The following is a 23,661-nucleotide window of genomic DNA, read 5'->3' on the forward strand; positions in this document are numbered from 1 at the left end:
GCATTTTTTTTTTCTGTCTCATAAAAGGTCAGTGTCTTGAAGAATTCAGATGAGACTCCCACCTTGGGAGCAGAGTGCCTATTAGTGTTTTGGTGTGAGCAGTGCCCGTGGATGCGCACAAACGTCCCGGGGTCCAAGTCCCAGCGCTCGCTGCTGACTGCCCAGGTGGGACGAGAAGCCGGAGCGAGCCCCTCTGCCCCATCCATCTTCGGGCTTCCCACCGTGAAAGGGTTCTGCGAGGGCTCGGTGAGTGCCATCAGGGCTTAAATCCCAGTGCTCTGGGTTTTGCTGGCAGCATGAATGAGCGGCGTAAGCCAGAGCAGACCTCAGACTGGATTGTAGGGATCTAAGTAAGGCTGAAGGGTGCCAAGGGGGGCTGCTAGGGCATGTCCCGCAGGCTGCTCAGGAGGGGCTGCTCCTACCCCACAAGAAATCCCTCCAGCAAAGCACGATGCCAGCACGACCGCATTTGCAGGAAATCGTTGGGTTTGCTCTCAATGCACCTTTTCCCAGCAGGAATACAACTGGGAGGCTAGAATGACCCGACAGAAACGTGCAGTGAAGGGTGACTGAGACATGCTGGGCCATGTGGTGCCTTCCTTTGCACAACCCAACGACTGCAGCAGGAAATCTGCAGCAAGAGGAAATCCATCCCCTTCCCAAGGACAGCCCCACGTCTTGGGGCACTTTGGGTTTTTCCTCCCACAGGGCCGAGGCTTGGGAAGGTGTGCCTGCTGCATGACTCACTGCAAAATCACGGATGAAATAAATCCTCATCTATAGGACTGGTTACGCTCTTCTCCTCTGCCACGGGCTGGTGATGCTCCTTCCCACGTGTGGGAGCAGTACTGGTGAGAGCGGTCCTGGGGAGCAGGATGCCTGCAAAGCCGTTCCCCCTCGGCTGCTGGTCGGCAGGGCAGGGGGGTCTCCATCCCTTTCACTGCCCTGACATACCGCAGCACAAGGGGGCGGAAAAATCCCCCTCTCTCGGAAAGCAGTTGATCCGGCTTCTACCGGGGCAACATTTCAAAGGCAGTTATGGGGAAGAGCGAGCGATTCTTTATTAATAGTAATAACAGTGACGGCGGCAGCAGCAACAACAATGGATTGCATTCATCGCTCTGCACTGAAAAGCTTTTAGTGTTGTCTGCCTTAGTTTTTACATGAACGGCTTCCGGGAAATGCGAGCTTATTGGTTTCCCTGGGATTCATCCCATGCCCTGGGATTCAACCCAGGTTTAGGAGGCTCATCGCTCTGTGACCGCGGGTCAAGGTTGGTGATTCCTCACCTCTGCGGATGTTCGTGGCCTTCCTCTGAGGCCACGTGCAGGCGTGCGGAGCCCCAGAGCCTTGCCCAAGCCATAGCTAGAGATGGAACACGTGCCTCTGGGAAGAAGGTGTGAGTGTAAGGATTGTCCTCTGCAAGACCCTGCAATGGGAAGGAGCAGAAGAAAGGCCTTTCTCCGACGACCGCTGCTTCTATGCAAGGACAATATTTTCCAACAAAGTCGTCTTCCTGAGAAAATGCTGAGTTCGCCAAACATCTTTTCCGAGTGTGAGTCTACAGGGAAGGGTTACTCCCATACCCAAGCTAGGAGCTTCCAGCCGCTTTGGACCTAGATCTTTCCTCCATCTGCTCTGAAACCTCAAACATTTTCACAAGATGAACATAGAGATTCCCAGCCCCATCTCCTCGCAAACCTGGATGGCACCCTTGTGCCAGGGAGAAGCGCGCTGCCAATGGAAGGGACAGGACAGCCTGGCTGCTGCTGTATTTACCCTCTGCATCTCATCGGAAATCACGTGCCGCCGAACCTCTTCCACCCCAAGGCTCAGTCTGGCTTTCAGCCCTGTCCAGCGCAAGCCCTGCCTCTTAAATTCACACCTGTTTTCCCCTCCTTTTCCTGTTTTTGCACACATTTTCTCCTCGCTTCCTGTCACACCTCAGTGCTCCCCGTGCTTGAGAGCAAAACCCTTGAAAAACGTCACTGGCGGTTACTACCATGAGCACAAGACAGCTGAGGTTAACCATCAACCTTTGTTTGCATCCCATAAGCACCTGAAGACGAGCAGCAGCATTTTCAGGGACAAAAGGTTAAAAGCAGACTTTGCAGTGCTGGTGGTAGCACCACCCAGTCCCACCATCGCCTAAGGGGTGGCTCAAAGCCTGGTCCTGACCACCATACGCATGGAAGGTTTTTGGTGGAATTAGAGAGCGAGGAGATCCGGGAGCACCAGGTACAGCCATTTGTTATTTGTGTTGGCTTTTGCCTTCAGTTTATCATATCAAATATTACTCAGTTTATTGCCTGGTGGATCCACGGTCGCTCTGCGTGACAGGCGGTGACTCAGTGGCAGCGCCCAGGGACAGCACCGTGATGGCTCTCCCCCCTCCACAGCCCGAGCCTACACCCGTGGGCTTGGGGACCAAAACGACATGGGGGGAAGCTGCGACATCCACCGCACACCCTACTCCGTAGCCTCTGAGTCATCTTGAAAGCGGCGCCAGTGGACCGCGCCGTGCTCGCACAGCCATTTCCCCGTCCAGACGTTACCACCTTCGTGGCGTGGCCATGGGCCAAAGCCACCATCCCACCCCCTCGCAACAAACGAGGTGGAACAGAGGTGCTTCCAGAGAAGCACAGCCTGACTCATGTCGCTAAACACAGCCAACGGGGCGTGTTTCTTCCTCATCAGCTTGTCTCCTGTCTGGAGAAGAGCTCCTGAACCAGTTGGCCAGAAGCGGTGGCAGGATTTAAGGTGTTGCTCACGGAGGTGCCTGACGGAACTGGCAGAAACCACGCCAGGGTCCCTTAAATTACTGCAATTCATCCCTTTATGAAGCCATGCCACTTTCATGTTTATCTTTTTTATTGTTTTTTATACTCTCTGATACTGTATCAGTTCCTGTGTTTTATTAGACTTCCAGGTCAAGGGTTTTGAACTTGTTTGTCATGTGCAGTAAAATGATGTATGCCAGCTTGACAGCACAAAATTTTGATCTCCAGTGCAAATTTCAATATTCCCTGCATCACAGGTAGTTCTCCAAGTGTCTGAACACTTATTGAGTCAGTAAAGACTTCATGCGTTTATAACGAACAGATTATATCCACTGTCCTCCAAGCACGTCCAAAGTTCCCTCTTCGTGGCCTCTGTCTGACTCCATCATTTCATGGCCTTCCTTTACGCGAACCCTTAAACATTAGCCTGGCTGAGCAACTATTCTTGGTTAATGTTTTATACTGCATAACTGTGGAAAATAAGGCTGGAAGGACCTTTGAGAAGTTGTGAGGTAGATAAACTCAACTCCAGCCAAATATCTCTTGAATTAAGAGCAAATGATAACTGACTCTACAAGCTCACAGCATCTCGGGGCAAGGATCTCTGCAGAAGGAATATAGGTCAAGGACACTGGCCGATATGGGTTCAGGTTTGGGTTTGCAGCCATAGACAGGAGAGCGTGCAATTAGCTCCTCGGACTTGTGGGGTCTTTGGTGGGTCTTCTCTGTTCCAAACATCAGAGTCAGAAGGATGTCCCTGCCACTGGTAGTGAACTGATGGTCATCGTGGAACTGCACAGATGAAAAATTGTATTAATGCATCCGGTAAGAATGTTGAAATGCAAGGAACACATCTGTTCACCTTAATACTTTCGCAAGCTTTTAAATGCTGAAAGTCGAAGAACTGCCCAGTTGTCTTCGATGCCGGTGTACCTGTAGTTACTGCAGGAGGGTACGGTCACACGTAACAACATATAAATGCAGCTGACATCGTTATGTGACTGGATATTGCCTGCCTGGTGTAAATAACACCAGAGGAGTCACCACATCTTTACCAATTTTCATCTCACTCCTTGGAAAAAAGGAATGACTGCAAGCCATAGTCAAGCAACGCATCACAAGCAGCACCGCAGCACTGATCTGGTGTGATAGTTCTAGTCTAGTAACACGCCTGGTGAAAGAGCAGGGAAATAGTTCATGCCATGATGATCATATGTTATAAATTGTTATATGGCTTTTGCTGCCCAGTGCTCATGCTGTCCCCTAGCATGCAGCTGCTAGTTTCCTGCCTTCATGCCATGTGCTAAATTATCCTAGAATAATTTATTCTGCAAAAGAGCTCGGCAGGTTGTCTGCTCCAAGACCTCGCTCAAAGCAGGGGCAAGCTTGCAGTTAGAACAGGATGCTCGGGGCCCTTGGAGCTTTGAAGATCTCCAGCAATGGAGGTTCCCCAAGCTCTCTGTTTCCACTATCCTGATTGTCATAAGGTTTTTTCTAATATCTATCCAGTTACAACTTGTAGGTGGAAAGACTGGCTCCATCTTCTCTATAGCATCCCATTAAGACTGGGCTTGCTCCAGGCTAATCAACCCCAGCTGCTCTTGCAGTCATTCCTCTTATATTATGTGCTCCAGTCCCTAGTTGTTCTCCACTGGACTTGCTCCAGTATGTCAATGATCTTATTGTACTTAGGAGCCCCCCAAAACATTTTCCCAGCTGCAGTTTCCAACCCTCCATTGTTTTCAAATTTGTAAGATGATCAAGAATGGTTAATCTATTTATTTAAAGGAAATAAAAGAAAAAGTCATATTAGGGCACAGTCCCTGGGCTGTCTCTGCATTTAGCATTAGACAGATGGCTCAGATTCCACCTGTGTCTCTGGAGGCAGATGCAGCCCAGATCTAAATGGGGAGCTGCTCAGCTGCGGCCATGTCAAATGCTGACCATATGTCGCAACTGCTGGTGTCAAGGGGAAGAGGGGAAAATAGCACTTTATAATCCTGCCCAAGCATCCTGGAAATCAGCACCAGAGCCTCTTGTAGTGTCTCCTATTTGCTCTAGATCATAAAAGGACGGGGAATTTTTCCTTGGTCATCTGTCAGGTAAATAAGATTCAGCAAAGGATAAAAGTCACCACAATACGTAGCATCTCCTAATGGCTCGTTCTAGAATAAAATCACCTTCATGAGAGACCACAGAAGCAGAGAAGTGGCACTAACCACTTGTAAGACAGCCAAGTTCACAGGGAGATAAGGTTGTAAGCAGTAGCCCACACGGAGGTGAGTACAGGAGGATGGGAGAGATGGCAGCAGTTATATACCTGCCTAGAATAATGGAAAAACTTAGACTGGTCCCTGTCTTTTAGAGGGAAATGTTTCTCTCTAAAAAGATTGGTTGGCTGTATGGAAAGCCTCAGCACTCCTCTCATGCGCTGCTCTGCCTAAGAATTAGACCCCTGACCTCAGCTAAATTATGTGCTGGCATCTCCCCCTTAGCCCTTCCAATAGTGCCTCTCAAGATGCCTCCCAGGGTCCCGTTTCTAATAATGCTACACAGCCAACATATATTAATACAATCAATACACAACAATAATGCACAGTCATCATCACATCAATGTTGATGAGCTTCATACCAGCTTACTCCTTGAATAACACACCAAGAAAAGTAAATGTTTGCAAAGTATACAACTGTGGGCAGAAATGTTTATGAAATATATCCAGGTGTCTAGACAAAAGCACTGAAAAAATATGCATTTGGAGTGTCCCACTGACTTCTCATGCAGTTATCCTTGACAGAGAAGCTTTTTGGTGCTTATTGAAATTCAGGGTCCTTTACTGTATCTCAGGTTGGGCACTCAAACAATCATGCTCTGTCTTACTAGACAATCAGAAAATTTTAAGTTGAGCTGTGAAAACATCTAAAAATAAAAAGTAATGGCTCTAAACACACTGCTACATCCTGCCGCCACAAGTAATTGCCAGCGGTTGTACCACAGACGCGATCGTTGTATCAGTGATGTCCTGGTGGTGGTCCAAAAATAATTGTACCATTGCTAGGCATGACTCAAGAAAAAAGAATTCCTTTTGTAGCTGGAGAGAACCAAAGGGCACCGCATCCATCTGCTTGCCTTATGGCAGGCTCAGCTTGCTATTTATCGTGAGCGGCGTAGTTTTGAATTCTACCTTCTGTAACTCGCACCTCTCATTTTGCCCCTTGGCAGGGAGCTGACAACTCTGAGTCAGCCGAGTCCTGCGGTCCCCACTCCAGCAGCCGTCCATTACGCGTCGGCACGTCGCGCTGAGTACGCAGGAGTAGGAGTCGAGGGGAATCCACTTCTCAGAGGGTGCAAATTACACGCTTAGCAGGCCAGAGAAGGTGCAAAGCACACCCAACTGTGCTGGTCTGGAGTCATCTACGCTCCTTCCCGAAGGCTGCCGCCTCTCCTTCCCTGCGGTGCAGAGCTCCGCGTCACGGGAAGGGAGGGGAATGGCAAATCCGGGAAGGAACAGGCTAAAGGCAAGGGAACAAATAGTCGCTGAAACTGGAATTAGCGTCTTGGTGGGAGGTTCACAATAAATCTGTCATACTTAGCCTCTCTTTCAGCTGTTTCAGAGAAGGACGTTAGAGCTAACGATGAACCCAGCAGGTAGTGCATAGGAACTATATGGGCTGAAGTAGCAGCAACTCTCTCTTCTCTGTCACTTATTACAAGCATACTTACATAAGTATACTCATTATTTATCAAAGACTAGAGTCCCCAGATTCTTCAGCATTACAATAGCCAAAATGACAGAGCACTTGCTGACTGTTTGGCGTCTTCAAAGAACAAAATAAGGAGGAAAGCGGAAACTCGCCTTCCACTAACATGGAAAGCTGCCGTGGCAGTGCAGGCACATCAGCTTCAGGGGGGTTTCAGTCTCAGTTACTGTTGGAGGGCCCCAGTCCTTCCCCCCTCCGCTTCCCTCCGCACCTCTCGTTTGAGCTGGCACAAGTCTTCATGCAACTGCCCGGCAAGCTGGAGCAGGGAAATGTTCTTGCCAGAAAAGAAAACGGTTTTAAGTGGCAGTTTTTCATCTCAATTGGGGTCACTATGTGCCCATACCAACAGCTCTGCCAGCTCAACGGAGGAAATGGCACTAGGGCGGGTGTAATTCAGCAGGGAGGAGAAGGCAGCACTACTTAAACTTAGCTTGTCACTAAACACATAAGTGGGGCCTAAAATGGGTGAAACCTGCTTCCCAGGCTGCTCCCGGGGACCAGAGCTGCGGCTGGTCCTCCTCTGGCGTTGCACCAGTGTCTGCTGGTGTGCGCTCTCCTGCATGCTCCAGTCCCAGTATCCGCACGCTCCTTGCATGCTGCTGCTCTCCTGGGGATGCTTGTTGCTGGGGGAGACTTTTGAAAGAAGGCAGGGACTTTTAAATCCTTTTCAATTTGCACACCTCTAAACCTCTCCAGCAGAGCCACAGAACCCCACATAGCAGATTTCAATGCTTGGTTTTCTAAAGTACCTTTTTCAGCTAGGATTCTGGGTGGAAAATTGTGGGTCTGAGATGCCAAGCACAAAAATAAGTTCTTGTTAAGGAGAGCTCTGTCAGCTTGAAGGTACTGGGCTGTATTTCCTCTTTTGCTTCATTAAATTTGCGCACAGACAAGTAGTTCCCAGTATGCTAATTCGAAGTATTATGAAAGCCTGATGGCTAATGATTCATAAAAATGTGTGATAAGGCTGCCTGTGCCTTATCAAACAAAGCGCAAAATATCCAACACAACTACCCAACCAAACAGAATCAGTTTCTAACTACTTTGGAGATACCTATCCGTAGGTTCAGCTAATGAGAACAAAACCCATAGGGAAGTTTCAGGTAAAAACTCATCCAAAATGGGACTACAGGAGTTAGTTTTTGTCAGAAGTAACACAATAATGTCATGGAATAACTGGGAGTTTTGCTAACTGTGAACAAAGGGACAAAGAGGAAGGGATCTGCGAATGCCCTGTAATACAGAAATGAGTTGAGCCTCTCATGAATAGGCAAAAATGGACCCAGGTACACACTGAATAAAGCCTATATTGAAATACCTACTGGAAGAGGTGAGGTGATGCTTATTCCCCAAGCCCCTGTAACACCTCAAGATCCCACTGCACCTGGAACAGCGTGGTAGAGTCCATAGGGTCTGCTTTTTCAAATTTGTCCTGAGCCCAATTTTTAAATGTCCTGTTCTGTAAGGATGGCTTTACAGAACAAGTAGAACTCCTACTGAAAGCCAGGGTTTCAATGCATACATGTGTCTGATTGAACTGGATATTTTTGCAGATCTGTCCTGAACTGTGCAAGTTAACTGATATCTAAGAGCCTATGAAACATAATGTAAAAGATAGTCCAGGCATTCAGGGCAGTTTACAGTCTAAACGAGAGAAGTGGCAGTGTAATTAATTTTTTTTTTTTTCTTAAGAAATACCAGTTGTTGATATCATTGACACTCTAAGCACACTTTTTAATTATGAGATATGCACTACAGTCCCCTCCCTCAGTCGGTTTGCATGGACGCTCTGGGATCCTTTGCTTTCACGGGAGCACTATGGTCTGTCCTTACACACCAACACAAAGGAGCAGAGAGTGAAATACTGCAAATCAGGAAACATATGGGAATAAACTCAAGAAGTGAAAGACAAAGAAGGAGGAAAACCATATTCGTAAAGGCAGTAGGGCTAGGAAAATGCTAAATAGGGTATATACGGGCATATATTGCCCTATAAATGCTTCATGTAACTATGAAGGTCTATACTTAAACTTTTAATTTTAATATGCTGCGGGGCTTACATAACATGTGCTCCTAAACGCAGCATTCACCCAACATACGGACCTATATGAAATGCTCCTACTAAAACAATTGCACAGGATCTAGAAAAAACAAGGTAAGAAAGACCATCAGTTAGATCTTTTTATATGGGTGATCAGCCATGCACACATTTTAATGGTTTCTTAAGTTACTGGGAGAAAATCAAGACAGCAAGAAGTTAATAACAGTAACAACCCTTGATATTTTGGTTCATTTCATGGGGGATTTATGAGATACGTATTTTATAATGTTTTTACTAAGGTTGCTTTGCCTAAAGCAGGCTAAGTTTTTATGCTTTCACCCTGAAGTCAAAAGTTGTAATCAACCAAATAACACCCATAAATTTCAGTTTTCATAAGAGGAAACAATAAGGCATTGCCCTGTCCCAAATTTTATCTTCTAAGTCATGGAAATTCTAGCTAATATCAGTACCTGTTGAAACTAGATAAAAAATATAAATCAAAGGAGCGTACTGCATAACAAAGGTGTACATTTGTGTGGTACAAGCTCCACTGCTGCTCTAAAATGACTAAATGTTTACCATTAAGGTAAAATAAACAGAAGACCCGGTAGAAAATAGGTGATAAAGGAGAGGTGAAATTAGAGGCTCATAAGATAAAATGGGAAAAAGACAGTTATTAATTTCCAGTCCTATTATCTTGCTGCTGAGATATGACTTCCTACTGTGAAAGAAAATCATTGGTCACAACTGAGAAAAGTATTAAAAAGATGAGAATAATAACAGCACTGCCTATTCAAAACTTCGTTTAATCCTCATATATTCATGCCTGCTTTCTGAAGGTGGTAAAGTATGTATATTCTTGTCAATTAAACTACTGACTGAGTTAAAAGTGTGGGTTTTTTCAAAAATGATCATTGCCTTAAGGGATAATACAGGTATGACTGAATGTCTGAAAAGCAAAGAACGAGTGCAGTAGGACCTATGGAGGAAATATGTGTCTAAGTGTTGAGTTTGTAACTTCTGTCTAGCTCCAGACAAACCTTGAGCTAGAAATGAAACATTTCTCTAAGCAGTGATAGTGCAGCCTCTGGCTACCTTCGTATTTTGGTGAGTGTGTTGCTGGTTGCTGAGGAAGGAGGGAAGGAAGGACTGCTGTTCAGTGGAGACCACCCTCCTCACCTGTGAGAGATGGGGATGGCGATGAAGAGCGGGGACGGCGATGAAGAGCGGGGACGGCGATGAGCCCCACAGAAGGAGCATCCTTTTCCTTCTGCTTGTAAAAATGGCTATTCGTGTTGGCACTTCTCTTTTCCTAGCCAAGCCTAGTAATCTCAGGCAGTAAATTATGTGTCAAGACTCAGAGTGGGTACAAATTTCCACAGCTCCATTCATGGATCCATCCACCTCCTGCTAGTCCAGCTGAGTATTTGAAACATAACCCGCAAAACAAAGAGTTTAGTAACAGGTTCTTGTTGTAAGGGTATCTGCACGATCTATTTTAGGCTGGTTTGGTGATCTAACTTCTGTGCAATTTCAAATACCAAAACTAGCAAACAAGTTCCCTTTTAAAGTCAATAGAGATATCTGCAGTAGCTAGCCGAGCATCTCCTTGCTTGTTGAGATAAAACTGAAGCATGATTTAACATCAAAAATATTTGTCAGCTTGGTCAAATACACAGAAACTCTTAAAATACTACCAAGAATGGTATATGCAAATTAACAGCCAGTTTTCATCTTCTATGTATATCATTTGCCTTAAGCAACACAGTGTACCCTCTAATAAATCAGATACTGCAAAATTATACTGGAGATATTTTTTGATCTATCAAGTGCCGTAATGTTTGAATGTTCATAAGGGCTCAGGTATGTTTGTCTGCCTCACTGGAAATACTGTTTTGCATATGAGGAAGAAACGTCTGCCTGTGATATGCCCCTTCTATGTAAGGAATAAACTGTGGACAAATTGTGCTGAATTTGTAATAATGGCCTTGTTACTGTCAAAAGCAAGAACAGTGGCTGAAGGCAGTGGACAGTTGTCGTGGTTTAACCCCAACCGGCAACTCAGCACCACGCAGCCGCTCACTCACTCCCCCCCACCCAGTGGGACGGGGAAGGGAATCAGAAGGAAAAAGGTAAAACTCAGGGGTTGGGATAAGAACAGTTGAATAGAACAGAAAGGAAGAAACTAACAATGATAATTCTAACAATAATAAAATGACAATAATAATAATAATAAAAGGATTGGAATATACAAAACAAGTGATGCACAATGCAATTGCTCACCACTTGCTGACCAACACCCAGTTAGTCCCCGAGTGGCGATCCCTCCCAGCCCCACTCCCCCCAGTTTATATACTGGGCATGACATCCCACGGTATGGAATACCCCTTTGGCCAGTTTGGGTCAGCTGCCCTGGCTGTGTCCCCTCCCAACTTCTTGTGCCCCTCCAGCCTTCTTGCTGGCTGGGTATGAGAGCTGAAAAATCCTTGACTTAGTATAAACACGACTTAGCAACAACTGAAAACATCAGTGTGTTATCAACATTCTTCTCATACTGAACCCAAAACATAGCACTGTACCAGCTACTAGAAAGAAAGTTAACTCTATCCCAGCCAAAACCAGGACAACAGTCCATTACCAGATTAAAAATCTATACTCTGCATCTATGGAAGAAGCAATCTATAAGGGCCCACTAACTTGAAGACATATCACAAAGGATAATTTCTCAGACTTCATTAAATCTGTTGAAAGAATTCAGTGTATATGGCTGAAATTCAGCATGGTGTTATAAAAAATTCACATTTGCAAAGACCAAAGCACAGGCCTTGATCACATAATAAATTGATTTATCTGAGCAGAGGAGAACTGGGTGCTTAATCCTGCCAAATCTTTGTTCATCAGTGTGGCGTTTACTCATGTGCTTAGTCCCACCAGTCACTGCCACCTCATGCCTGGAGCATGCCCGTCCCATAAATAGCTCTCCACATAGGAGTGGACAAGGGTGTAAACTGCTAATGATTTCTTCATAATGATAAGCTTTTATTAGTTTGCTTTCTCTAGTGGCCCATTTTCTTTTAACACCAGTAACATTTTAGAAAGATACCATGCCTGAAGACATGCATGATTAAGATGCCCACAATACAGTGCTGATGTAAGCTATATTACTTCTGTATAAAAATCGATAAAAGGGAATGTTAAAACAGATGTCACCTGCGGCTCCGTTTTGTTGCCTGTACTGGGATGGACTCCCACAAAGTCCTGCAGAAAGAACAGGGGTCTTAGCCACTGAGCAAGGCGGTGGTCAGGGCAGAAAAACCTCGACCAAATAGTACAAGCCTTATTCTCTCGGCATTTAGAAGCACAGTCCGGTTGGAAATTGCATCATTCGTGAGTGTGTGTGTTGTAAACAACGGGGTCTCACATTCAATCCGGCCATTTTTGCATCGAGTCGAATCCCAACCAACAGCAAAGCCGGCTCCTGTCCCTGCTGACTCTAATGAGAAGCAGCAATGATTCACTGGAGATTTTTCATGTGTTTGCCTTAGCATATATGCCAGTCCCAGCACATACAGCCTGTTAGCTTATGGCACTGCTGACAAGAAGGATGTACAGCAGCTCCACATCCCTGCTGTGCGAGATAAGCATACGGCACCGGTATAAAACGTAATTGATTTCACCGGCACAGCCTGACCTACAGCTCAGAGGCGACATACTAAAATAATTTAAAGGGATCAATAATCTGGTATTAGATTGCAACTATTAATATGTGATATTGCTCTTTCGAAAGCCCTAGTGAATGATTTGCAATGGCTTCCTTTCTTTCTCTATAACTTCAACCTCCTTCTTTCTTTCTCCTTCCATATATATCCCTCATATATACTTGTCTGAGCACTCCTGGAGGATGACATGTAGGAAAAAAAAGATATACCAAGACATAATTACACTGGTATAGCTAACAGAAAAGGCCTAGATGTTTCAAATGTCAGTAGATCTGAAGATGTGTGGGCAGGATTTACAACACTAGTATGTTGCCACTGGTAACTGACTGCATTTTTAACCTTCCCACTGCTGGCTAGCAGTGTGAAAGAGGATAAGTCCAGGGACTTAGCACTAGAAATAAACGCGCTCATTAAAAAAAAAAACCACAACTAAAAGTTAGTGTTGTGAAGCTGAGACAAACAAGGGGAAGGACGGCATAAAGGTCAGATAAGAGCTCCTTCTTCCTGACGGGCAGCCCGGACAGCACCTAACCCTTCCAGTTTGCTGACAAGCCGCTGCTTCCTCTGCTGGGTCAGCTCTGAAGGACCCGTTGTGGCCATTCCAGAAAGAGCGGAAAGGAAAGAGTGAAGCTTTTACTGGGAGTATTTTAAAGGCACAGACGTCTCAGGCAGAAGATATTTTGATGGAGTCCCACTGTCAAAAAGTTGGCAGCAGCCTCCCGCTGAGAGTGAGCGATTGGAGGCACCAAGCAATCTGACAGACTATTAGACTCTATAACGGAGTCAGACGTAGAAGCTGAGCAGGGAGGAGTTGCTGGCAGGGGTGGTACACCCACAGTTTGGGTATGACGAGCGAGGGCTGAGGAGAAGACCAAGCTTCCTGGGCATGTAACAGCAGTTTTATTAGGGTGCCTATCTGGAGGGAGGGGAACAAATTTAGGGAAGGAAAAAGGATTCGGTGAAAAATAAGAATATGTGAAAGGAGATAGTGAGAAGAGAAAACCTTGAGATATGCAATTGCACTTCATATGTCATGCAGAGAGGGGATACTCCCATTCCTTCTGAGAAGTGCTTGCTGCGACAGGGTCCTGCCTAAGAGGCCCTGTACAAGCTAATATCAGAAACTGTGGGGAGTTGCAAGCAGCTAAAAGCACGTTATTACCCTTAATTAGGCACTCAAATAAAAAATGGCCTGATGTGCAAGTAGCCTAAACATCTAGAAAACTCACCGAAATGTAGGCAACCACACCTGCTCAGCACCTTGGCAATTCGTAGGGCCTTTAACTTCAGCAAGGAGGGAGATTTCAGGGGAAGCTGTGAGCATCCAACTGCTCCGTCAGTGTTATCCTTAAATATGCATTTAGGAGTCTTTCAGGCTACCAGATTGAAAATTGTGTGAAACCATTCTTGGTCTCAGAACACTAACTCTGTTTTTTTGATCTCGGAGAGCACAAACCCTAGATAGCTAGCTACAACGTGGTCTTTGCTGAAAACAAACACTGCCTATCAGCTCACAAAATCCAGCTGAAAAGGATATAGAAGGGACGGTGCTCGTGCTGCAATGCATGTGATTAAACAGCTCTGTTCCATTTAAAGGCCTTTCGGAGAATGCCAGACTGTTCCTAGTTTTAACCTTTAAAATGCAGCAAGGACTTGAGAGCTACTTTGGCATTTCTCAGCGTAACCCACACCTCCCACACACAGCAGAGATGACTTTAACAAGCAAAGCATCCGGGAAGCAGCTGTATACGGGTATGTACAGCCTATGTATGGACCCCTGTAGAAGTTTGCATCTCTCCCGGAAAGGTTTTTCACCTGTATTCCTCTTGGCATCACACTAAGTCCTCGTGCTGAGAAGTGGTGTTATCTATAATAGCCTCACTCATTTTCAAAGCTTCCCCTTCCCCCCTCCGCTTAATGCCAGCAAGCCAACTACCAAGAGCAAAGCAGGCAGCAGATTTTTGTGTGCTTCCCAGAGCAGTAAAGTTGCTCAAAAAAACCAAAAACCAACCCTAAAGAAACGTGAAGTTCTTCCTGGGAGCGATGTTCTCTGCATGATCCAAGCAAGCATGAGTTGCTTTTGTAGTCACGAGCTATGGAGATGAGACTGTCTGGGATCCATCTATCCTGCCCTAACATGTCAGAGCGGTGGGGTATAGCTCAGCTGCTAGGAGTTTTCTTATTCCTAACTCAGGCTGAAATAATACGGTGGTACTAAATCATTGATGCCTTCATCAACTTGCTTCATTTCATGTAATGCTTTGTTTGCTGCTGCTAGGGAATAGGAATGTTTGCATAAAGCTCATCGTGTATTGCTTTCTCATGGACATCATTTTAATAAGCTGTCCGTGATAACATCTCATGGCACCTTCTAGCTTTTGACCTAATCTAAGGACAAGATTTTCTGAAGACATAGGCATCAGGCTCCCTATCAAGAAAAGCCTTCATACACAGTGTAGTACCCTTAATCTAGTAATTAGATTCTTTCAGTAATGGATTTACACAGGAGCTGGTTTGCCCCATTCCTAGGATGCAAAGCAGCCCTAAACCCAGCACTGAGCCTGCATTGGTAAGGTTCTGGCTGGTCTTTATTCCTGCGTAGTACTGGTAGGACTCAATCATTTTACATTACTTCTCGGTATGGCTGAAACTTCGTAACTAGGAGCTTCGCTGTCTACCGTTTCCCTCCAAAAAAAAAAGGCATGTTGCCAGTGCTTATAATATGAAATATTATAATATTTAGAGATATTATAGATGTTTTCTAGGAGGTTCCTATATATTTTGAAATATATTTTTCAAAAGAGGTTCCAAGAAAACATTGAAACTAGCAAGCACAAATAACAAGAAAAGGCTTTCTTCTTTGCCAGCCTCTTTCGATTCAACTAACTAGTCCCCTTCTGCTCTTATGAAGTTCTCTTTCCATTGCTGTCCTTGTTTTAATAAAATCTGTTCCCTGTGTTCCTCTTGATCCCAGCGTGGCAAAGAGGTACCAATGCTGCCCACCGTCCTCACCTGCAGGCAGGGCAGCGAAAGCACGGGATTGGGGATTGCTTGACGTCTTGGCATCTTCGAAGGGCAGGCAGAGCAGGGCGAAGGGTGCTGGAGCTCGTACGACAGGCACACAGGAGCCCATGGCACCCAAAACCAACTGCATGCAGCCAGCACCAGCCCTGAGGTGGTGACACTGTGGGGGACCTTCCTCACCAGAACCCAAAATGGTGTGAATAAACCTGCTGTGAGCCTGGAGGGTGCTCAGCGTGCTGAAGATGGTTTCCTCTTTGGGAAGGTAGATGCCGAGGGCCAGGTCCACTTGTCTATTTGGGGATGTCACTCTGAAACCCCTTCCTTTGCCCCACCATTGGTGGCTCTCATCGTGCATTAAGAAAAAGGCGGAATGCAAAGAATGGACTTTTCTCAGGCAATTCTCTCTTGGTCCTCCTCTCTGGGCTTTCTTTTCTTCAAGGGAGGATCAGCTGCCTGTGCCAACCCAAGAAACCAAAGCGAAATTTTTGTAATAAACCAAATGGCAAGGATACGCCAAATTGCTGGGGCGTTGCATGCATGCAAAGGCACAGCTGCATATAGGAAGCCTAGCAGAAGCAGTCATCTGGCAAGAAGGGAAAGCAGGCAGTCACATTTTCAATGCAGTCTATAGTCTGGTGCAGCCTTGGGTCTGCTTCATGTTCAACTCGGCCACGCTTGCTGCGGGCAGTCCCCATTCAGGCTTCTGATTTTACTAAATCTGTGCCCACGAGTCAGCTCTGTTCCTGCAGGAACAGTTTCTTCACTACACACGTCTTCCTATCCCTAGTTTTACATCAGGCACCGAGGTGCTACCATAATACCGTGAAAAAATAATAGTATTAAAGCCCAAACAGGTATTCCTTTGGCCAACTTTACTGGACACCAGGCTGTAAACTATTATCTTCTTTTTATTGTCTGAGTTTGATATGGCCACATCCGTTGCAAGTGAAGAAATCGAACACATGACATCCTGGAAATGAGTTAGAGGTTTCCTTCTGTTTTTCTACCTGGTTCACACCTTGGGTTTGATAATTATAACTGCATAGTCTCAGAGAGGACCATAAAAGCCTCTAAAGCTGACCTAAAATTAGTTTTCATCTATAGTGTTGTTCAACACCAAATTAGGACCCTCTGCAGTGGTAAGCAAGTGTTATGAGCCCTTTGTCAAAAGGCTGAAATTTCCATCCCACAGGAAATATCGTACCGTGTCAGATCTTGCCACATATATAACACTGGCTGCTATTCCCACTGCACAGTGGGTCAGCGTCACTTCTGAGAGGCGGTGCTCGGTGTGGGGGGGAAGGATGAAGAATATCCCCCTGTTAGCTCAATTTTCTTACACAGGCCACATGATATAGGGCAGGTGAGGTGAACTGAGGTGCATGAAAAATTAATCCAGCAAGCAATTTTTCAGATTATTATGTAGGTCCAGAACTCTCTACATCATCTTGCCTCAAAACCCAGCTGTGCAGAGGGCCTTAAATTCCCAAGCTGCAAGTGACGGTTTGAAGAAATATTTCTCCATTTCAAAACATTTTAAAATGCTGTACCTGAGTATTATAAACCATATCATACATAGTTATATGTCAGATGGAAAGGAAGCACCATTATAGGAAATAACACATAAACTAATAGCTATGAAAATTTATAAAATACATTTGGTGAGATTTGAACCATCTGAGAACCTGAATTTCATCCTTTTGGTCTAGAGGGAAGTAGATTTCAGCTAGTTCATCTGTCTTATTTTAGACACCTGAATGTTGCTGCTGTAGCTTCAAACTGCTAGAAGAGACTAGGGATAACTAAATTATTCATGGCAAATATTATAGAACATGCAAATGCATTCTTCTTCTTGGGCTTTTTTCCTTCATTTTCAAACACATCTCTAGTCAATTTGTAAGTGTACTCAATAGTCATCCATATTACACAAAGGGCACTGCAAATGTCTGTTCATGGAATATGCTGTGTCTACAAAGTCACATGAGATTGTTTCCAGGCCCAAATTTCAAGCCCTCGACCACATCCCAAAGATAAAATGATTAGAATGACAGTACTGGGAAAAGTTTCTTTGTCACCAAGAAGCCTTTGGTCAATGGAATGATGACTTTTTTTTTTTTTCAAGACGATGTTTTGATTAAACATGTTGTGAATATTTGGGGACTATTCAAATGCAGGAAACATATTTAAATTAGAGTAAATCCACCAATTCATCTGGAAAATACTGGTGAATGAAAAATCTATGTTAGGTGAACAATAAATCCAGAGCCATCAGAAAACTATAGGAATTCTGAATTTTAAAAGAAAAATGCATATCATGGCCTGAAACTAATGCTATAGACTTGACTGTTCTTCGCCATCAGCATCCTCTTTTTGTGAGGGAGCAGTGGTTGGAGAATCTCCCAGTTGCCAATTCTCATTACATTGCATGAATCTCATTGTGCCTGACAGCTTAAGCCCAAACTCCAGGAGACTGAAAAATCTCCTGAGAACCTCAGCTTTTGATTACAAGGAAAAAAGGAATGTTGTAGTACTCATGGTTGCAGAAACAAGAGAAAAAAATGTATCTTTGCTGTGCTCCCAATATGCTGAAGTCTAATTAACCCAGAGGCAAAATTAGACATCTCTCAGAACCCACCATGTTTGAAATTTTGTTGGGTTTTTTTTTTTTTTCCTAAGCAGGAAGGAGAGAAAGCCAGAGAGGGGTCTGACATTTTCAAAACCTGGTAAAAGCAATACTGGAATTCAGGTCATTAACTTCAGCTGAAAATGGAGAGAAAAATGGGCTCTTTCTTGTCATATGTCACAGAATTCTGAAATAGGTGTACGGTAAAGATCAGAGAGCTTTTTAAAAAAATCATCATATCACAGGGACAATAGCAAATTAATCTGTCAGACAGTGTACAAATAATGGATAAATGTTGTCTGGGATTGCCTTTCTCCAAATTAACAAAATAGCCCATTTTATTTACAATTCGGCTGCCTTGCCTGTTGAATTGAAAATGCACAAAGCTGGTGCATCAGATGATCTCATGGAAGGCAGCTCTGCCAAGCCTGCCATAGGTTGCTTTGCATAGTCATCCTACTGTATATCAACGAATAAGCATGAGCTGCATTTTTTTATTTCCTCACACCCCTTTTAGTATCAGCCCAGTGGAATTATTGCACTGAACGCTGTGTTATGTGCTCATTGTATTTTACATGATGCTTGGGTTGGCGCAGGGTTTCTTTTGAATAAAACTATGTTGTGCAGCAGCTGTATGTGGCAGCCGTATATGATTACAATACACAATAGGAACTGCTCATTTCTACACTGTTTCTAGGGAAGTAAAGGGTTACTAGGGGAAGTGGTGTTTTATCACACATTCAGCATTGCACAAAAATAGCCTAGAAGACCAAAATGCTTGCATTAAAGTCTCTACATTTCTGTAATTAATTTTAATACCACAATGATCTATTTTGGACCTCATTAGCATAGGCTTTCTGTCCAATACATGCATGGTTAATGATATCTGGGGAGGTGCATGAAAGAGAGAAAAATTTTTCTTAAATATTGAGAAAGGACGAATTTGGTTCAGTACTTGAGGGCAGAGCTACTCACCGCGTAGCCTCGACGGAGCTGCCTCTCTGCTGGGGGCGGGGAGGCAGCACACCAGACAGCGTAAAGCCTTCGTCTCGTAGGGCTGGGATAATGCGACTGCACAGCGTGTGAGATCAAAAACCATATGTGCCTTTCTGTTTCTGATGACCCTTTTTCATAAGCAGGTTTTGGGCTGTATTTTTTTTTTTTTTCTAGTCAATTTGTTGCTGGTGAAAGTTTCTAGACTGACAGCCAAAAAGATTCGTCTCCTTTATTAGCTACAGTCGACAACCAGCACAGACACAGCCCCAAGAATTACAATCGATCCATCCGATCCCTCATTTTTCAGGCCATCGATTGCAATGCTGTGAAGTAGGTGTCAGATGTGACCACCTCAATAGTGCCTATGCAAAGCATGGTGACTATCTATCTGCCACAATTTTCTCTGAATATGTGCAAAGACCTGAACGAGGAGCAAAGCAGGGGCTGATGGGCTCTGGCAATTCCTGAACTTGACCTGGAAGGTTTACTTTCCAGTTGATTTTGTATTTTATTCAGTCCTTGGTGCCACCAACAGAGCTCCTAACAGTAGTAGTAGCTTATTGCCCTACCTCCCGAAAACAGATCTGAGCCTCACACCTTTCACTCCGTGCCTGAGGCCACCAGGCACGTCACAGCGGGTGGTACCCTTCGGCCAGCGCCGTCTTCTGATGTTTGGACTTCCCATAGTTGAATCCACGGTAAGCAAGCGCTCGCTTCTACTCATTTGCGCACGTACAGTTCAGGCTGCACACTTCTGAATTTAGTCATGTTACATCCTGTGTTACCTGATTAAGATCAGTAGCTGGGAGTTGATTGTTTAATTGACTTTTCAGAAACTCAGCTAAAAGTTTTCTGTGCCTTTCCCATTATACCTGGGGAATAAAATGAAAGCTTGAAACATTTACAAGCGCAAGGAATGGTTCACTTCAGTCCTGAACTCATCAGCTTGAATTACTGTGGAGGAACTTATGCCACCAAGACTTCCCAAATCTTCCCATGGACTGCATCAAACCACCTCAGGCCTGCGCCCTAGATTCTCATCAAAGACCCGATTCTGCAAGTTTTCTGCTGCTGGGGGGGGCTGGGGACAGCACCTGGGGCTCCCTCCTTCTCCAGCAGCACAGGCAGCCCCAAATCTTCAAGCAGGATCCCCACCGCCCTCGCTGGCACGAGGTCAAGGACAGTGTTTGTTGCTGCAGTCAGAGGCAGTAGGACGAAGCCCCAAATCTACGTGACCCCACCAAGGCAGCAGCCTGGGCAAAACCCAGGCTTCCCCAGAGGGGCTAATTTTGCTTTATAGGAACTGGCTGAAATGAATACAGGCTCAAACCCTGAAGATAAAACCAAGGCACTGCAGAACCATGCTCGCCACCCTCCTACAGGCTATCTGACAGCAGGTTTTTTTCCAGAACGTTAATTACTCATTTCAAAATGAAGTGAGTAATGGATGAAATCCATGACTACTAAAGTCAACTCCTACTGATCTCCCCGGATCACAGGTTTTACCCACTGTCATTTGAAGAAAAATAACAAAAAGCATCCCAGGCCTGAATGAACTGCCATAAACCAACAATGTGAAGTGTTGCTATTTGCATATAGGATTTATTATCCTCTTCACTTTATAAGGTATCATGACATTTTTGCCCCCAAATGGTCAGTTTTTAATTAGTAAAGGAACTGTAGCTTTTTATTATTTGATACCCATTCTTACGATCAAGTAGCCATTAAGAGATTATAGTAAAATGGTTTTTATTTGCATGGGACACCAACCACTAAAATAGCTTTAGGATACTAAAAAGCTTATGTTCAATCTTGGACTTGAAATTAAAGTTACATCTTCCTTTAAATACTCTATCAGCAGAACAACCCTTAATTAATTAAACCAACTATGGATTTATACAAGTGAGGTTGAACCTCTGCAACAGTACAGAACGGTTCTTATTAAGAGCTATGCTATGGGCAGGGCAAAGCAATAAACATAGCCAAATATTTTGCCTTTATCAATCTCTACATTAAAGAAGAAATATTTAAAGTGATATACTCACATGGTAAATTATAAGACATGCAATTTTTTACTGAAATTTGTCTAAAAGCTAGCTTCGAGGATCGCGAATTTATCTATTGGCGAGAGCACGTATTGAAAAAAATTAGAATGGTGATTGAGGTTTGAGTCATCTCCAAAGGTTTCATAGTATCCCGTGTCTCAGTACCAGCTTTTATGCTTCATATCCTTTGATACAGTTCTTCAAATAGAGGACATAAATACCATCCAGGTTTTAAAACATTTTATTTGCATATTAAAAAAATTGTGCATTCCAATAATTAAAATCATTTGAACAAAAAAAAAATGGCACTCGATTAACTGCATTTTACAGCTCGCAGGACCTTGGTACAGCTTTGCATTTATTCGTGTGTTACTCTAGTTTACTGTAGTCCCACCCAAGTTCTTCTTTCATCAACATGCAAGCTCTTTCATGCCACCAGGACCAAAGCCAGACAGGCAGAGGGAAAGGCAGCGCCTTCATTCAGTGTCAGTAGTTCTCTCTATTCTTTTGATGTGAAAGGGGCAGTACAGTCATTTTAAACTTTATCCAACCTCTCTGCATCTTACAAAGTTAAACAGCTAAAAGAAGTAAAATAAGAAGGCAATGCTTGTGGAATGTACAGTGCATAATTTGGAAGGGCAGATTTCATTACGATTCACCCGCTTGCTTCTCCTGTTCAATTGCTAAAAAGGGGAAAAAAAACAAAAAACAAAACAGAAAAAGGGAGGAAAAAAAAAAAATAAGGCTCGAGAACCTGAAATGCATTCACATGACAATTCCTATCATTTGTAAAACCGGTCCGTACCGAAATACGGACGGATCAAAATAGAAACGTAAAGCAATTCAGCCCATTAAGCCGGGGTTTGCCCAGCCCCAGCCCCGAACCCCCCCCCCCGCCGCCCCTCTTTGTCTCCTCCCGCCGCCCCCGCCCCCCCCGCACTCACTTTCTTTTGAAGGCAGCGGGTTTTTCTCTTGCGTTTCTGTCTTCTTCAATTTGGACTTGTCAAATTTCTCGATCTCGGCCATGTCGGGTTTGTCGGACATGTTGGCAGGTGACTCTGGGCACAAAGGTAAAAAAAAAAAATAAACCCGTTACCCCCGGGCGAGGGCTCCCCGACCCCCCCACACCCCCCCGGGCCGCACCCCGAAAAGAAAACGCTTCGTCCCCGGCGCATTTCCAAGGAATAATCGGGTTTAAAAGTGTTAAATTTAATCCAGCATCCGAGCATTGCAGCGCGGGGCGGGGCGGGGGGGGGCAACTCCCGGCGTTTGCGCGCTGCGGAGCACAATAGCCGGGCGCTGACCGCGGGTTTTAACTCCTTAAGGGGAAATTAATTAAAAAAAAAAAAACATATATAAAGCCCGGGGACGGCAACAAAGCTCGGAGGCAATACCCCCCCCCCGGACAAACACCCCCCCCCCCCCCCCGGACAAACCCCCTCCCCAGCAGGGATGGCGGGCAGGGGGTCCTGCTGCCCGCACTGGGGGGGGGGGACACAGGACACGATGACACCCGAGGATGGGGGGGGGGGGAAGGGGAAGGGGGGGGCGGCGGGACCCACCGGTGTCGCCGCGCGGTGATGCTCAGCCCCGCCGCTCGCTGCTGCCGCCGCTCCGCACCGCCAGTATAAAGGGCGCTCGCTGGCGGGGCGGTTTTATCCCCGCGCCTATGCAAATGGCGGTGACGTCACCCCCACTAACCATTTTGCCGCTTTCCGCCTTTTTTTTCCTCTCTCTCTTTTTTTTTTTTTGCCTTCTCTTCCTTCCCCTCCCTCAACCGCCCAGCCCTCCTCAGCCCCGCGCGTACACGGCTACGGGCACACACGGGGGGACACACATGGGGACACACACACCCTAAAACCCCCAAATCATCCCGTTCCCCCCCCCCCCCCGGTACCCCCGGGACAGTCTGGGACACGTAGGGGGCCTCTGGGTGTGTGTGTGTGGTTGAGCAATACCAGCTCGCTGCTGATTACTCAAATTTCCGCCTTTAGAAGGAAAATACGAAACCCTCGTCCCTTCAGAGCTCCGGGAGCTGCACCCCCCCCCCCCCCCCCCCCCCCTGCCTTTGCAGCCCTGCTGCAAGGGCGAGAAAAAACCCCATCGGTGTCTTTGCAACCCTGCAAGGGAGAGAAAAAGCCCATCGGTGTCTTTGCAACCCTGCTGCAAGGGAGAGAAAAAAGCCCGTCGGTGTCCTTGCAACCCTGCAAGGGAGAGAAAAAAGCCCGTCGGTGTCCTTGCAACCCTGCTGCAAGGGAAGGATGAAAATCCCACCGCTGGGCTCGCAGCCCTGCTGCTAAAGCGGAGCAAGGCCGGCTCCCCCAGCTCCCGGGCCAGGCCGTGCTCTGGTGCCGGTCCAGCAGACAATAGCCCCGGCTTCCCGGTAGCGGGTTGGCCCCAGCGAGCCACCTCCCGGCCGGTCCCGGTGCTGTCGCTTCCCCCGCTCCGGAGGGGCCCCAGATGTCCCCAGCATCGCTGGGGGGGAATTCAAAGAGCAAAACCTCAAGCAGCCATCGGTCCAAAAGTAGCGGCATCTAGCTAGAGGATGGGCAGTTGCTGTTGGGTGGGGGCAGAGGGGGGCGTACGGCACGGGTGACTCCTGTTTCTGCCTTTGCCTTGGGTGAGAAAATGAATTATTGATGTTGAAAGAGCTGAAAGACCAAGGGGGGGGGGG

At 45.7% G+C, this 23,661-nt stretch overlaps 1 protein-coding gene across 1 annotated transcript; it reads right to left on the reverse strand.

Moving 5' to 3' along the window:
- Nucleotides 1-21,212: 21,212 nt before the first annotated feature.
- On the reverse strand, nt 21,213-22,698 carry TMSB4X (thymosin beta 4 X-linked). Its single transcript, XM_069770389.1, has 3 exons — nt 22,550-22,698; nt 21,932-22,045; nt 21,213-21,670 (listed from the first exon to the last, which is right to left on the reverse strand). The coding sequence occupies exons 2-3, from the start codon at nt 22,029-22,031 to the stop codon at nt 21,636-21,638; spliced, it is 135 nt and encodes a 44-aa protein (XP_069626490.1). The 5' UTR covers nt 22,032-22,045; nt 22,550-22,698; the 3' UTR covers nt 21,213-21,635.
- Between the last annotated feature and the right edge of the window lie 963 nt (nt 22,699-23,661).

The sequence above is a fragment of the Haliaeetus albicilla genome, chromosome 25 (assembly GCF_947461875.1).
Source record: "Haliaeetus albicilla chromosome 25, bHalAlb1.1, whole genome shotgun sequence".
NCBI classification, from domain to species: domain Eukaryota; kingdom Metazoa; phylum Chordata; class Aves; order Accipitriformes; family Accipitridae; genus Haliaeetus; species Haliaeetus albicilla.